Source organism: Aquila chrysaetos, chromosome 21 (genome assembly GCF_900496995.4).
Source record: "Aquila chrysaetos chrysaetos chromosome 21, bAquChr1.4, whole genome shotgun sequence".
Classification (NCBI taxonomy): Eukaryota; Metazoa; Chordata; class Aves; order Accipitriformes; family Accipitridae; genus Aquila; species Aquila chrysaetos.
Genome location: NC_044024.1, coordinates 22008273 through 22024815, shown reverse-complemented (window position 1 = coordinate 22024815; position 16543 = coordinate 22008273). Strand labels below are relative to the sequence as shown.

General features: G+C 51.7%; 1 protein-coding gene across 2 annotated transcripts in view; it reads left to right on the top strand.

The window, feature by feature from the left end:
* The window catches only part of SLC16A2 (solute carrier family 16 member 2), a 35527-nt gene extending 28551 nt beyond the window's left edge, over positions 1-6976 (top strand). For both annotated transcript variants that reach the window (XM_029996443.2, XM_029996444.1), the window contains 4 exons: positions 1740-2202; positions 2671-2814; positions 3395-3623; positions 4916-6976. In XM_029996443.2, coding sequence (XP_029852303.1) covers positions 1740-2202; positions 2671-2814; positions 3395-3623; positions 4916-5136 — 1057 coding nt within the window. In that variant the 3' untranslated portion in view covers positions 5137-6976. The remainder of the gene's footprint in view (positions 1-1739; positions 2203-2670; positions 2815-3394; positions 3624-4915) is intronic.
* The last annotated feature ends 9567 nt before the right edge of the window (positions 6977-16543 follow it).

Genomic DNA, 16543 nt, shown 5'->3' with positions numbered 1-16543 from the left:
TAGTGTGCGGAATGGGAAATGATGGCCAGTTCAGCAGGGCTGTCTTCATATGCCCCCCAATGCCCTCCCAGCCCTCCTCTTCTGCACCGTTAAGCATTTTGTGGTGGGGTTTGAATCCCTTTTCATCTGCCTCTCCTTCCCCTCCGCAATTTCTGCCCAGTTTCTCCTGCAGCGAGAAATCCCCCAAACCTCTGCCAGCGGGGCTGAACGAGGGCCGTTCCCATCGTGAGCTGTAAGTGAGAGGCGGCTGTTGGAGGGAGACCTCCTTGGCCCAGGAGATGTCATTATCCACGGGAGACCTCGTTATCCAAGGGAGACGATGCCACCCTTCCCACCGGAGAGCAGCTGGCTGATTCCCAGGGAGCGGGGTGGGAAATCCTGGCTAAGCAGCATGGTTGAAAGGAGCCCCTGCTCATGTGGGGGTGTCTTAGCGTCAACGGGGAGCAGATGGGAGCCGCGGCATTTGTCTCCACTTATCCAACACGTCAGCTTAGCTGCAGTACCAAAGCTGGTGTGACCCAGCTGAGATGGCCGCGGCTGGTGCGTGGGAGGTCGGAGACAGCCTGCGTAGCCCAGCTGCTTGCCTGGCTCCTACAGAGGGGATTTCTGATGTGGCTTCGTTCTGGAGTAGCTGGAAATTGCCTTTCATGACAGTCATTTGTCTTTGAGCCGTTGGGTACAGCAAACATGTTCTGCTTTCTGCTTGGCTAGCTAGAGAGGAGCGTGTAATGGAAGAAATGATGCGCTTGTAAACGTTTTCTCAACTTCAAACTGCTCCATTAGATCTGGGCTGCTGTCTTCTCACTTGCTTCATGAGCAGCACTCAGTATTTCACATGAGTTGTTCTGAGTGTTGGAGTAAAGACCCCGTTTTTGCAGCATCGCTTGCCCGGTGAGCTGCCCAAATGTTTCCATTGCATTCTCCTCCCATGCAGTATTTCGTGGCAGACTTTTGCAGCTGAATGTATTGCACGGGGATGAAGAAAAAAATCCTTCATCTGGAGAGAAACACAATGGGTTATTTGCACCGCCTAACTTTAGGCTCCTTTCTCAGCTGCTTCTTTTGGGAAAACCAGGCTGGCAGTTGGGGAATGGCTCCTTCCAAGGGCTCTCAGGACTTTCCACCTGTTCTATAGAGCAGCCACTTCGCTTACTCCTCGAGCACAGCCACCAATGTAAGGTACAAACGAGACCTATTAGTTGTCTAATTGAAGCTCCCAGAGGAGCTCAAAGAAGAAGAACTTAATTAACCAGCCTGGAGCCTGGCAGAAACGCAATGTTTCCTTCCTAAGTGCCTAATAACCAGCAGGGTTGGTGCCTTCTGCTTTCAAACACTGGGTGCAGAATGTTTTCAATTAGTCCTTTCAGTGGAAGAAAAATGGATTTCTAGCTAAAAATAATCCACCTTGCCTACCTTAGAAAATCTTGCTTGCTGTAATTTAAAAACCATTCAAGTTAGGTCAACTTCCCAAGGAGGGGAGGTTGGCTGCTGCCTTCTCCTCTTTGCAGAAAGCACTCCCCAGCTAGACTTCATTTTCCCGAAGATTTAACGTGCCAGCTGTGAAATGAGGATAATCCTTGCTTTGGCTAAGCAATAAGCTCCTCGAGGTCAGACTGTCTGTGTAGCACCTGTGGTATGTGAGATCTGGGTTTTGACTCCAGGTTTTGCAGGACCGCAGGGGAGAAGGCTTCCTTACCTCTGCGTAACGTAACCACCTCGATGTGTTTTTTTCTCACTAGGTCTCTGGAAGTTCGTTATTTCACGTATGGGATCCTCTTTGGCTGCGGCAGCTCCTTCGCCTTCCAGCCCTCGCTGGTCATCCTTGGTCACTACTTCAAGCGCCGCCTTGGCTTGGCCAACGGCATCGTGGCCGGCGGCAGCTGCCTCATCTCCGTGCCGCTCCCCTTCTTCCTGAAGATGGTTGGGAAAGCTATTGGGCTGGCACATACTTTCCAAGTACTCAGTGCCTTAATGCTCATCCAGATATTCTTGTCCCTGACCTATCGGCCCATCTTGCCAGCTTCTTGTGACTCTCAGCAAGATGGGCAGGACAAGTTGGGCAGCCGGAGCATGCGGCAGCAGTGCTGGTCCCAGACGCGCAAGTATTTCAACTTGAGGGTTTTCCGGAGAAAGACCTATCGGATTTGGGCTTTTGGGATCGCTACTGCTGTCCTGGGATACCTCGTACCTTACATGAACCTGGTAAGAGCCTAGGCTGGGACTGGAAGGGGAGGGCAGTCCCATTGCCCGGAGTGAAAGGGCTCCTCCGTGCAAGCGAGGAGGAGGTGGGAAGGTGGAGATGGGCGGTAAGGACAGAGCCATCAAAAGCCTCAAAGCTAAGAAACTGCTGCAGGCACGTCCTGTAAATAGGAATAGTGATGGGAGAAGACAGGTTTTTAATGCTCCTCTGTGTCCTCTGTGCCAGGGTGGGCAGAGCTGTCGCTTCCTGCAGCTCCCAAGGACAAGCATCAGTAGCAGGAGAGAGGAGGGGGCTGTTGGGTTTGGGGTGGGCAGAGATGGGGTGGGCAGGTCAGCGTGGTGCAGACATGAGGATCACACAACCACCCCCAAAGCCACGAGCCCTCTGCAGGAAGTCTCGTCCGTTTCTGGGATATGAGAAGGATTAACTTACTGAGGATTCACGTCTTTGTATCCTTCCCTCCATCCTAGGTAAAATACGTGGAGAAGCGATTTCAAGAAACCAAAAAGGACTGGATCCTCCTGGTTTGCCTCGGAGCCATGTCAGGGCTGGGGCGCTTGGTTTCAGGCCGCATTGGTGATTGCATTCCCGGGCTGAAGAAGATTTACCTGCAGGTACGTTGTGTCTGACCCTCCGCATAGCTGCTGGCTAACCACTGCGGGTCAGGGGATAGCATCTCTACATCCGTATTGACACTCTGCTTAGTAACTGTCAACCACAGATTGCAAATCCTTTACCGACCATTACCTAACACCCCTGTCTGCTGTTAGGGGAGAAAATTTATTAGAGAAAGGTGTACAGAGAAATTACACACTTGACCTGAGGTCTTGGTGTCCGTTCAGCAATCAAACTCTGTGGTCCCAACTCTTCCCAAACTGCTGGACACCCTCTCACCTTCTTGTAGTTTTTGAAAAACAAACTGCTGAAATCTAGCAGCTAATCCAGCAGATAATCCTACCTAAAGCTTCTTAAAAGGTTATTCTTAAGGGCCTCTCTGAGAGGAGAGCAGAGGATGGATGGCACTGCTGGGTCCAGAGGAGGCGATGTCGTTGACCTATTCAGCGTCACCTTCATGACACTTCCTGCTGCCCATCCCCACTCATGCTGCACCCCAATGACATAGAATCATAGAATCATTTAGGTTGGAAAAGACCTTCAAGATCATCGAGTCCATGCCCGCTTTTGTCTCCCCAGGTTGTGTCCTTTGTGCTGTTGGGCATCCTGTGCATGATGATCCCCCAGTGCCGAGGGTTCGAGGGCGTCATCGTCATCTGCCTCTTCCTCGGCCTTTGCGATGGCTTCTTCACCACCATCATGGCCCCCATCGCCTTCGAGCTGGTGGGGCCCATGCAGGCGTCCCAGGCCATAGGGTACCTCATGGGGCTGATGGCTGTGCCCATGACGGCGGGTACGCCGATAGCAGGTTGGTAGCACCGAGGTGCCGGACCTGGACCCAGCTGCCGAGAGGGAGCAGATGCTTGTAGCGGCTTTCACCCGTGGTGATATTTTGGTGTGAGACCGGACATACGGTTTTGAATTTTCTGGCTTAGCGTGTCGCCTGGGGGTTGAAGTACGGCTGTAGCATCACTCCGTGCTACGTCCCGTAGCATCCCAGGGCCTTTCTCTGGGCTGATGAAAGGTGTCCAGTGGGGGAACAGTGAGAGTGACCCAAGATCACATTAACTGCTTTCTGTTTGAAGCTAAAAATTGGCAAATGTCAGTGTTCTAGAAGTCCTTTTAGATATCTGGGGACTGATTGCTAATTGCTAAGTACAGCCCCTGGACTGTTGAATCAAAGTTAGAGATGGAGACAGCCGCAGCTCTGTCCTCCCAAGACTTGGGTATGTGTTTAAGTGTAATAATAACCACAACGTCCTTAACACTTTGTCAAAGCTGGCCCTTGAACAGCAGAACATCTGCATCAGCAATTGCTAAGCTAAAGCTGTAGAAACGCCTCTGATCTTTCTGCTTCTGATGGCAAAATTCAGTTTAATGCCCTCATGAAGGAACGTGGGCGTTGCAGATGTCTCACTGTTAGGGTGCTGCAGCAGGACCCCTGCATCGGGCTGCATCTAGGCACAGGGCTGGGTGAAGGGGCTCATTTAATGGACGTGATCCCCAGGCAAGTGTCTACGTAGAAGAAAACTCAGGGGATTTTCCAGTGCCAATAAATGGCAATGGGTTATCCTCCAAGGCTGCCTGGCTGTGTCAGAGCTTGCTGAACCTCATTGGTTTTTAAGTGACTGGTTATTGTTTGTAACTGGCAGCATGTATTTTTCAGCTGACATCCCCATGTAGATAAAATACCCGTAAGCAAAGCAGGGCTTCCAGGTGGAGGCAACCTGCAGAGGAACAGCTCCTGTCTGCTTTTCCTATTACCTCCTGGCCGGCAAGGCGCTAGGAAGAGCCACCTGAAAAGTTTGGTTCTTTAACACCGTCTCAGCTTGCATTTGGGATTGTTTGGGATGTGTCCTGTTCTGGTTAGATGGCTGAGGCTTTCCTTCTTGGCTTCCTTGCTACCCAATGTTGGCTGTGCACATCCTTTAATCCAGGGCATAATAACTCCTAGGAATGCAATGGAAAAAAAGATCGTTTTATAAACCCAAGTCTCCCCAAATCTGGTGGTTGAAGCGAGCTGCAGCTCTCACTCGAGGGAGGAGTCAAGTCAGTCATTAGACTGACGTGGCTCTAACCGCTGTTGTTCTTCTCTTTCAGGATACCTCAATGACTATTTTGAGAATTACGATGCAGCCTTTTATTTTGCCGGAGTCCCCCCCATCATCGGCGGCGTGGTGCTCGCCGTCGTCCCTCTGGTCCATCAGAGGATGCTGAAGAAGCAGCGACTGGATTCTGGCAAAGACAAGATGCTGGTGTCGGAGGCGGTGGTGAACGGGGAGCTGCTGCCGGGCTGTCCTGCCTCCGAAGCACACATGTAACGCCTCCGCTCGCCGACACTCGCTGTCGCCACCAGCAGCCTCTCCATAGCCCAAGCACAGGCCCTTTTCTAGATGGACCGTTAATTCTCAATGATCGCAGATGCACTATGTTTGTAAAGGAAAAAAAAACCCACAAAAAGTTCTTCTAGTTAAAGGCTTTTAACTAGCAGAAACGCTCTTTTTTGGGACGGTTTTGATTTTTTGATTTCAAAGCCACCTTTGTTTTCTTCCCCCCTCTAACCATTTTTCTAAGGAGAACTCTCACCAGGATTCAAACTTGATCGATCTCCCGCTCCTCGCCCCAGTTTTCTATACGTCACGGCAGAGGTTTACAGCTAATAAATGCCTTTTTAAAGCAGGCCACAGATGGAGCTTGTTGAACCTTGCAGCTGTCCATCCTTCTCCTCTGGCGTCGCGTCCAAGCGAGACAGCCCCTTCCCGTCCAGCACCAGAGGCTGATTTGGAGCCAGCAGATCTGAAGGAGGAAACGCTGCTTCGGTCCGATGCACAAACCAAATAAATGGTCGGCGAGTCCCGCTTTAATCTTCTCCTCTCCTCCTTTTTCGCTGCTCTCCCACACACCCAGGGAGCTGCAGCTGGGACGATGGGGAGCTCGGCCAGCTCCGGTCCTGCCGCCCTCGTGGAACAGAGCCGCGCGGGAGCACCCCCTTCCTGCAAAATATGCCTTAAAAACGCACGGACGAGACCAGCAGGTCCCTCAGCCGCTTTCCGCCTCTGTTTTCTCACCCAGCGACTAACGATCGGGCTTTCGAGGTGCAAAAGAGAGGGGCAGCTCCCAGCGCAGCCCACAGCGGCTGGCTCTGCAAGGCGAAAAACCGCGGGCAAGCCGCCGAGACGGGGACTTCGGAGGTGCCGAGGCACGCAGGGTCGGGACAGAGCCCCACGTGTCACGGGTTCGCTCCGTGCCGGGAGGTCGCTTCCCTGCGCCCAGGGATGCAGGGATGCGGCCGGCTCGGGGCACGGGGGCACCCGTGGATGCGGGGATGCAGCCGGCTCGGGGCGCAGGGTGCCACCGCTCTTTTTTTTTGGGGCCGGCTGTGTATTATGCAGCAATAACCATAAGTCAGTATTGGCAGGGGAAGCTCGGTGTTTCCAAAGGGTTTAAAAGCCCTGGCAGCGTTTAACTCGTAGCCCGTGCGTTGCTGTGCAGAGCCGGTGCGGGGTCAGTGCCGTCCCCGGGGGGAGAGGGAGAGAGCTCAAGAAAATAGTACAGCCCATGGGTACCCACCACACAGAGCAAAGGCAGAGCTCAGCCTTGCGTAGAAATTCATCATCTCCAGGCATCGCTAATGAGCGTGGTACAGAGCAAGGGAAGTCCTCCTGCCCCGGTGGGTCCCCATATGAACGAGGTGCCGGCTGGGACCGGGGTACCTTTTCCTGGGAATAATAATCCCAGGAGAGAGCAAGAAACAAAGCTCCCATTTATCCTGGCTGCAAAACCATCCTTCGTTGGATTTTCATTTTATTCACTTGCCATTAAAAAAAAAATGAGAAGCCTAAAGAGGGACGTGTGCCATGGGAATCATCCCTCGGTCCCCGGGCCAGTGTGGGGGTTTGTAACACCAAGACAAATCCTTGCTGTGGAAACTTGGTTTCAGTGGAGGACCCCTCCCGCGGGCAGCGGCGGGACCTTTGTATATAGGCTCAGGATCCTGCATGCCCCTCTGGCCCTGTTTTTAATCCACGTTGGCTAATGCATTATAAGGTCTTGTGGTCTTGTAGCCCTTCTGTCCCTGTACGAGCTGAAAAATTATCTGGTGTGTTGTGACATGTCTGTTTATGACTATAAAACGAGATGTCCGTTTGTCTCTTTCTTCGATACGCTTTCCTGTGACTGTTATTACCCTTCATTGCCCGTATTGCATCGTCTGCTACGGCTCTGCTGACCCATAGCTTGGTTTAGGAAGCCACAGGAGGCAGCAGGAGCCGCGTCGGCAGGCAGGGCATGCATACACCCGTGCGCTGGTGGGAGCCGAAACACCTTGCTCCGGCTGCGGTGGGATCTGCCAGGCTTAGCCTAGGGCAGGGCATTAAAGTGATGCTTTCCAGGTGGGAAGTGGGGCATCTCCAAAGCCATCTGACAGCTGAAGGAAAGAAATACATTGCCTCGTAACTCTGTAACTCCTTTGGTGAGTTTTGGGGCTTTTATTCACATCAGAGTTCGATGAAGTTCTTTAAATCGCATTTTTTACCTTAATGTGACCGAAGGAGAGCTTACGAGGGATTTAAATTCAAGAAGTAGCTTCTTCAGAGCACCAAGAGGATGAGCAGAGCTGCCTCAAACCCACGTCTGGCCTGAGCAAGCGGCTGCACGGCAGAGCCCACCGAGGACCACCCAGCTTTGCGTGAGACTTTGTTGCGGTAAAACCTCTCTGGCTTATAAAGCGATTTATGCTTCAAATCCCAAATTTCTACAGATTTCCACTTGCCTTAAATGCTCTGCCTGCCTGCAAAGGTCTCTGCCCCGGGAGGAGCCTGCATTTGGCGCAATGGGTGCTTAACGCTGCAGCGGCATCAGACCAGCTCTGTGTCAGCCGGGAGCCAGCGCTCTTCCCAGGAGGGATGCTGGTACACACGTTCATCCCCCCTTAAGTTTGGTCTTTGCCCACAGCTCTTATTGTCGACCCTCTAGGAGATTTCAAGTGACGAGGTGCATTCATGGACCATCCAAGTTTGGTCGAAGGAATCCACCCCTCATCCTATCCCGGAGCAATGTCTGGTACCAGGCTCCCAAAACCACTCTCGGCATCTTTGTCTGGTCGAGATCCTGCCCTTGGTCAAGAAGAGGGAAAATTCTGCAGCGGGGAAGGCATGTTTGAGCAACAGCAATGAAAGGTTCGCCTCGTCTGCAAACACAGATGGGAACAGGAAGGGCAAAGGTTGGAGTAGTCTGTCAACATAAAGGGGAGTATTTGGGGGTTTGTTTGTCAGCTAAATGCTGCTGCTGTGCGTCTAGTCTGTCCCTTGAGTATCGGGCAGCTTGCAAGAATTTTTGCAGATTTGCGGCATGTGAGAGGTGGGATTGTGGCGACCTGAGCATCTATAAACAGGGAGAAATTGCACTGGTCTCCAAAACATCCTTTTAACCTGTTGTAGTCTGGTGCTGTGACACCAAATAGGTCCCTACCTGTTGCAAAAAGCTTCATCCTAAAACCCCTCCTGTTTCTTCCCCTGAGGATCCGCTCGTCCTAGCCCAGCACATCCGTGTCCTCCTCTGGGTGGGCGAGGGCTGAATGGGAGGCAGCGTTCACAGCAAAAACTACCTTTTACTCAGTTTTCTAATTAAAAAAAACCCTGCAAGTGCCGGGCTGTGATTCCTGCCCTGCTCTCTTGCTCTGGGAGGGGAAGGTGGAGCCCGACACTCCAGGCTCAGGCATTTTTGGGAATCAGCAATGGCACGGGAGTGGGTCGAGTCCCTCGGGTGGGAAAAGGGTGGAAGGGAGCGGGAAGGGAGCAGCTTTGCTCCGTGCCCGGGGTGTTTGGAGAGCTGCAGGCGTGCGCGTAGCCTTATGTAAGTGTACAGCAAGCGCGGGACGTGTCCCAGCAGCGCCCTGCTCGGGGCTTGGCTGGGGCTGCTTTTCTAAATCTTTAGCTTGAGGGTGTTCAAAAAGGAGTTGTTGTCTTTTCTTCTTTTTTTTTCTTTTTTTTTTTTTTTTTTTTTGCTGCTGCAGAGGAGTGAGGCGCTGGGTTTAACTCCTCTCGCTCTGGCTGAGGGATGGAGCGCGACAGCCAAGCTGGAAGGGCTCGGAGGGGCGATTGTGTTTTCAGCCTTTTGGGGCTGCCCCGGTGATGGGAAGGCTGGCAGGGCAGCGGCTGCGGGAGCTACCCGGGAAGTGCCATGATTCATGGCTTAGAGCTTTTTCGAGTTGTGAAACAAAGCTGGAACCATCTGCGGGAGTTGCTGCATTACAGCGTGCCCTGCCCTGAGGTCCTGTGGCCAGGGAAATACGCGTTTCTAAGTCGCACAGCTTAAATTTAACAAATTCTGGCCAGTCGTTGTCTGGGGTTGAGGTTTCCTAACATTTCCCTGCTGTGGGAGCTGTGGGAAGGCCACATCCTAATTGCCATCAAAGCTTGAGGGCTTTTGCAGGTCTGCTGCGGTACCGTGGGGTTTGGAGACCCCCAGTTTCAAGACGTTTTGGCTCTGCCTCCCACCATCGTGGTGCTTTGGGGCTGCCAGTTTGGCTACGCCAGCAGTCGAGGAGCTTCGTAACCCTCCGGGCTGCGCTGCCTGGTCCGGAGAATCCGGGAGAGGGAGGTGTCCTGCAGCTGGGCAAGGACATTCCTGCCCTTCCGTGCAGGACTGTGCCGCAGGAGCATTTTGCACGGCGATAGAGGGTCTCTTTTGGCGTCGGTACGTTGGTGCTAAGAGCGATTTGCTCTGAGCAGTCTGATTTGGTGCTGAGGATCTCGTCTATGCTTGCTCAGATCACTCCGGTTTAGCATCTCAGGAGGCTTAGGGTGAATTTTAACCCTGGCTGACATCTGCGTCTATATGTGGCTACACAGTCCTCAGAGTAACAACCTGCGTAAAGGTGAACTTGGACCAAATCCTCTGGACGCAGAGGAGGACAGATCCAGCTGAGAGCCTTGCCGTCCCTCCATCCTTCACTGCAAACTGTTACCCGGCTTTCACGTGCCTCTGTACTCAACAGTTTTGTTTGGGGGTTACCTTGGTTATTTTAGCTTCGATAATTTTCATGCTGGCGGAGTTTGCTTCTCCTTATCCAGCTGGAAGCAGAAAACTAGAACTACTTTGAAAGGCCTGGCTCCTTTGCCATGGGAAGCCGAGCTTGTTTAAGTCTCAGCCGCCCTCATAACCTTTGGGGAGAATGATGTGATTGACAAGCGCTCCTTAAATACTCCAACATCCTCTACGTAACACCGGTGGGGATGGAGCTGGCACCGTAGAGGGGCTCCATCGGCAAGCAACGAACCGAAAAAAAGCTATTTAGCTTCTTTTCGAGAGCCCTCGGAAGGAAAGCAGACACGGGGATGGATGGAGCTGCCAAGTGGGCTTTGCGGCTGAGCCCCAGGGACGGCTGCAGGGGTGACCCTCCCCATGGCCGGGGGGGGTGAGCATCGCTCCGGCAGCTTTATCAGCTTGGCACGGCGGCTCCGCGGACTTTAGTCTCGGTGACAGCGAGGTTATCGCCGGGCTTTGGCGGGCTCATCCTGCACAACAAGCCCTTTCAGGCGCTGTTTTGTTGTCTTAGTTTTGCGAATGTTGCAATGCCCTTCGTGCTCCCACCAAGGACGGAGGCGGCGAGTGCCCCCGCGTCTCCTCTTCCCACCGCGACCGTGTCACCGCGGCGGCAAAACGCCGGCACCGCCGATGGCAGGCGTGGGGCGAGGGTCCCCACTCCTGACAGAGGCAACGCAGCAGAGGAAAGACACAGTCCCTCCTGTTTTCTGCAAAACATGGCTTTGGAAGGAGGTTTTGGACCTCCAAAGTTTCTCCTCTTTTTTGTAACATACTTCCCAACGCTCACCCTACATCCACTTCTGACCGGCAAGGCAAGCGTAGCTCTTAACTGTAGCATTAGAGGCCAGATTTAGTGTCTATTTTACTAAGGAATGAAGCTTTTTTTTTTTTTGTACATTTTTAATCATGGCGTGTAAGACGAGTTGTTTACTGGAGCAGGTTTTTGCGTGGTGTCGACGCTCTGCTTCTGGTTGGTGATGGCCAGATTGCCTGAATGCAGTTGGGTTTTGGCTGCCGAGTGCATTCAATCAAAACATTTTGGGAAAGAACACGACTTCTCAAGGCCTGAACTTTCCCAGCATATCCTGTTTCAGCCATTTGAACCCATTAAAGCCGGAGACAGGACTTTTTGGGGGAGGCTGAGGTCAATTAGGAAATTACCCTGCTCTCCCTCCCCTGCCCTGAAATCCAGCAGGATGAAGCCAAATATTTGCTTTCAGATGGATGGATTTTGGAGCCAACTCCACGTAAGAGCACTGGGGCAGAGGCTAAAATTTTGGCCATTTTGGGTAATTCATGAGACAGCTTGTTTTTAAAGCAGGACCTCCAAGCCTGCTGCCATCACCCCCCGGTTAGTGGATCCCGATGCCGTGCCTTTCTCCAGCCCTGCTGCTGTCTGGAGCCGTTGCAGTCGGCGTTCCATGACTGTTGAAAAAAATCCTGCCCAGGCTTTTTGGGGGTGGGATGCATTGCTTTGCTCTGCAATGTGCTGGTAACGCTCGCCCTCGTGGTGTCTGTACCCACTAAAAGACTCAGTAAAAGGCTGCAAGCACCGTCGGTAGCTTTGCAATCCCATTTTTTTTTCCACTGTGCTCCCAGCACTGGCTCAGCAGGAGCCGTGCACGGCTCCGAACCAGGTCCTGTGAGGTGCCCGGGGCTGCTGGGCAAACCAGCAGCGCCAGTGGCCTGAAAGCAGCCACTCAATTCGATGCCGAAGTCCGACCTGAAGTCTAAAATTATTCTTTTTTTTTGACATCTGCTCCTTGTAAGCGGTTTATATTCCCTTAAAATTTTGTATCTGGAAGTAAAGTATTTGAATGTGTGTCTTAAAAGTATGACTATCCTTTCAAAATGTGAATTTCTGATTGTTGGTCTACAAAAAAAAAAAAAAAAAACAAACCTACTCCATATTAGCACATTTTTGTAATTAATGTTTTATGAATGTTGTTTAAAAAAATTGTGTAGAATAAAACCAGTTTAAAAAGAAAAAGGGTCCATGCCTGTGTCTTGCCAGGTTTCCTCTCCCCCGGCCGGTCGCGGGCATTGGTCCCCCAGCAGCTTTCCCGGCTGCTGCCGACTCTCCGCCCGGCACCTGCCCGGGTTATCAAAAGAAAAGGGGCTGGAGAGGTGGCAGTTTAACATGGGAATTATTTTTGTCAAGTCTTTCATATACCTGGAAGAAAAGCTGTGCTGAGGTCTTGGTACCTAATGGGGGAGAAGAGGGTCCTGATGCGATGCAGAAGGGTGGAAGCTGGAGGTGGTGTCGGTGGGTAGAGGATGGTCCTTGCCCCACCCGAGGCATCGAAAACTAAAAATAATAAAGAAAGAAATCCCTGAGAGCATCTTGGTGCCCACACTGGTGTCAGTGCTCAGGGTGAGCCCCCAGTGACCCAAATGGGTTTCCTCTGGGCACAGCTTTGGGTCTGGCTTCCATCAACCAGCATCTTCAGGGAGTTCTCGCACAGGGAAAGCATCAGCACCTTTTAAAAATTATTATTAGTAGTAGTATTTCTTCCTTTTGGCAGTGGCTTGGGGGCACGGTGAGGCCTCCCGGATATTAGCGCTGGTCATGGGAGAGCTAATCTTTTTTGTCAATAAGAGCAGTTATGGGAAGGTTGAGGGAGGGAAAGACCAAAGATGATTATTCACAAGTGAGGTTACAGTGGCTGTGAGACACTGAAAGCAAGGCTTTTATCAAGGGCTTTATATTAACGACTTGTTTATGCTAGGTGCTTTAATTGACATTAGATGAAAGCTGACATATGCGTTAGTTTTATATAGCTCAGGCTTTTTTTTTTTTTTTTTTAATGCGCATCTCAACCCTTTTTCAAGTCGGGGATATTTACTGCAAATAGCATTTTTAAAAAAAACCCACCAGGAGGTAAGTGATGGTAAATAGAGCTTCAAAGGGAATGAGACTACAGCAATGAGCTCTTCCGGAGGACTTCGTGTCGTGCATGCAGGGACAGAGCAAGGAGACGAAACGCTGCACCCCATTCGCTGTGTGAACACACGGAGCTGCACGGCGCTTCATTTACAGGTAGCAAAAACCCCAATGCTAGCCTAAAATTACGATGATCTTCTTGGGATGGCTGCAGATCGGGGGGGGGGGGGGGGGCTGGGGTGTTTGATAAAAGTGGGCTGCACGCTCATGGGTACACGCAGAGAGGCAACGGTGGGGGGGAGAGCCCCTGCCCGGCTGCTCCCAGCCCACCCCCAGGAGCATCGGCTCATCACAGCACATCTCCACAAGCTCCATATAAATAAATATATACGTGTATATCTATCTGTCTATCTCTGTAGGTGTGTTTGTGCACGTGCCCGCTGGGAATCCCCGCTGAGCCCCGCTGCTGGCTGAGCCCAGGGCACGGAGCAGCAGCCGCCTCCCCTGCTCTGCCAGGCTGCCGAATCTGGCCCTAAGACATGGAAAGTTGAAAAAGCGGGAGAAAAAGTATTTTGGATCAGAGCAGAACCCTGAGTTTTTCAACAGAAAGGCTGCAAACTAGAAAAGACCAAACAACAGAAAAGCCTGTTTTCATTACTATAACGCAGTAGGTGTTAAGTATTTATTTATTCATATATTAAAATTGAAATATCATGGATTGAAACAAGCTGATTATATATAATAGTTTATGTTTGTACTTACAAAATGCAAAATTTACACGTTTTCTATATTAAATATGAACCACATGTCAATGTTTTAATATTAGTTTAATAGTTATAAATTACATGTTTTAGAGATATATATATGCTAATGGCATATATGAGATCTATAGTTACATTTAGTGTATTTTTTTAAATTTATGCATGTATACACACACACATATATGTATATATGTGTGCAGTGTGTACACGCTGCCGTTGGGTGAGGCTGACCACCTGCAAGTGGTTACTGGGCCTTGGGAGGCCGCAGGCGCGTGCTGTGCCCAGCCACTCCTCCGCTCCTCTCCCCGTGGGCTCCGCGCTGGGCTTGTTTTCTTTCATTGTCTTCTTCTCCATCTGTTTTCTTTTTGCAGGACTTAAATATTATAATCCTTAAACAAAAAAAAAAAAAAAAACCCAACCCCTAAAAAACCCCATCTGCAAGTGCCTTTGAAGGACTTGAAGGATGCACCGATGAGTGGCAGGAGCTTTTTTTTTTTTTTTTTTAATCATCTCTGCCTCTAAATGCAAATCTTTCCTAGAGCTGTTGCTTTGCTGTCGTTATTTAAAGCAATAATTTGGAAAAGATCCCTTCCCAAGGTGTTCAGCCGCACCCACGCTCGGCTCCCGCTGTTGCTCCGGCAGCTGCAGGAGGGCATCGAGCCGGGGTGTCGTGGGACCCTCCGTCCCCGGAGCGGGGTGCCCAGCACCCGTGCCCGGGTACCGGGATGCGTCGCCCACGGGGAGAGGAGAACACGCAGAGTGCGGCTGGGATGGGGGTCAGCTCAGGATGCGCTCGCTTTCCTTCGGGTTGGGTTGTAGGGGCTTTTTTGTTAAATGCAATACGGGAAACCGCTTAATACTGGCAGCAGGGCAAAGCAAAGGAGAAAAAAAAAATATATATGCTTGCACCTAAAGCATACACAGCACAGGGGAGGGGGGGGGGAAAGAAGGAGGAGAGGGAAAAAAGAGAGCAAGAAGGTGTGTGTGGCTGGGAGGGAGGGGAGAGACGAGGTTCCCCGTGGTCCCGGTGGCGGGGAACGCAGCACCCCGCGGCGGGAGGGAGCCCGAGCCCACCCCACCGGTGCGGGAACAGAGAAAAACGTTGGGCTGCAAGAGGTGCTGATTGCTTTTGGACCCGTTCACTTGTGCATGCTTTATCCTGGCCGAGGCTTCGGGGTATGCTTTTTTTTAATCTCTTTTTTTTTTTTTTTTTTTTTTAATTTTTGGCACAAGAGCTGCACTAAACAAGTCTCTCCCAATCACCTGCAGCCCTGCTCGATCCCGCATTGGAAACACAAGGAGCGTTCGGGGGCTTTTTCGGCAGGGTTGTGTAAACAGCCCCTCCTGCGGCTGCGGGGTGGGGTGCGAGCGGGGCCCCGTGTGTGTCCCCCCCCCCCGCCCTCGCGGGCTCCAGCTATTGTTCTGGCATGCACCTCTTCCGCCCAGGATCGGGATTTTACGGTTATAAATTTGTTGCCGTCTCATCTGGAGCGTTGTTCAGGCTGGACCGGCCCCAGCGTACGTGGCCAACACCACATCACCCCCAGCAGTGCCTGCCGCCCTCCCGCTCAGCCCCCCAGGACCCCCGTCCCCAGGTTTCTTCTTCTGGACCTGCTCTGCGTCCTCACAACCAGACCCTGAGGATCCCCGCGGTTTTGCTCCCACCCGTATTCTTCTTCCACCTGTGTTGATGTTTTTACCAGTCCCACTCAGACGAGCACAGTTCAAAAGCCTTTTCTTTTTTTACCCTTCCTTGCTTTCCCTTCCCCTCCTCTGTCCTTCATCCCTTTCCCTCATTTCCCGCCCCTCGCCTTTCCCTCCTGGCCACGCCACGCGTGCAGGGAAGATGGACGAGCAGCACTGCGCGGACGCCAGCCGACAGCAATCAGCCTTCAGGGGCATTTCCCAGGCTCCCCCCTCTCCCCCAAGTATTTCAGTTTATTTAGATCCATTTTTACAAATTAAAGACAGATCATCCCAAAGGTGCCAGCAGCAAAGACCGAGTAATTTCCAAGTTTATTTAGGATTTATTTAATTTAGAAGTCAGCAGTACCTACAGAGATTAAACTCTTTCCTCCACTGCTTATTTTCCTGCCTTTCACCTGCCTGGAGCTGCCTTCCCCTCGGCCGGCAGCGAGCGGTGCTCAGGGCAGGCATGCAGCAGTCCCACCTCCGTTCATATCTTGGCATAGGTCCCTGCTCTGGGGTCAGGAGATGAACCCTCTGGCTCCTGAAATAGCTTCGTTTTAAGTGCTTTCACACCCATAACACCCTCCAGTACCAGCAAAACCACCCGCCAGCCTGCAGGCAAGGTCTGGCTTTGCAGACACAGGGCAAAACGTGGGGTTTCGGTCTGGGGTGGAAAGACTGGAGTGCGTATTACAGCCAAGAAACCAAGCCAGGCACTTTGTGCTTCATGGCATTTCGTACAGGACCCATGACCATGAGCAAAGCTGCTGCTCCAGAGCAAAAAACCACTGGCCTCAAACTTTCAGCCTGGAGAAATCACATTCTGCAAATCCACCCTGAGAAATCAAACCAGTGCAAAACTAATCATCTCTGCTGGCAACGAGGAGCCCGGCCGGCTCCTCTCCTAATGCTGCGCAAGGCATCGCTGTGCCGGCTGCCGGAGCCGTGGGGAACCCGCCGCAGCCCCTGTCCAGACTCCCGGGATGCTATCGCGAGGATGCTGCTTCGTAAGCTTTTTCCTTGAAAACCCAGGACCCTGCTGGCGCAGGGTGCCAAAACTCAAGAAACCCTCAGCAAATATGGGATGACTCCTATTTCATGAAGTCATTGTTGAGGGGACTTGACGCCTGGATTTTCACATGCTTGGCTTAACAGGGGATTTATTCAGAGGAACAGTTGGAGCATGCAGCATCAGCATCTCATTAGCGTCCGAGACAATGCCCCTCCAGTTTAAGACTAAAAAGTGGGTTTAGTTTTCCCTATATAACTTTATTGTAAGGGTTTAGGGAGCCACAACAGAGCTGAGTTTAGATTCATTATATTAAAAGCCCCGAAACAGGTTCAATC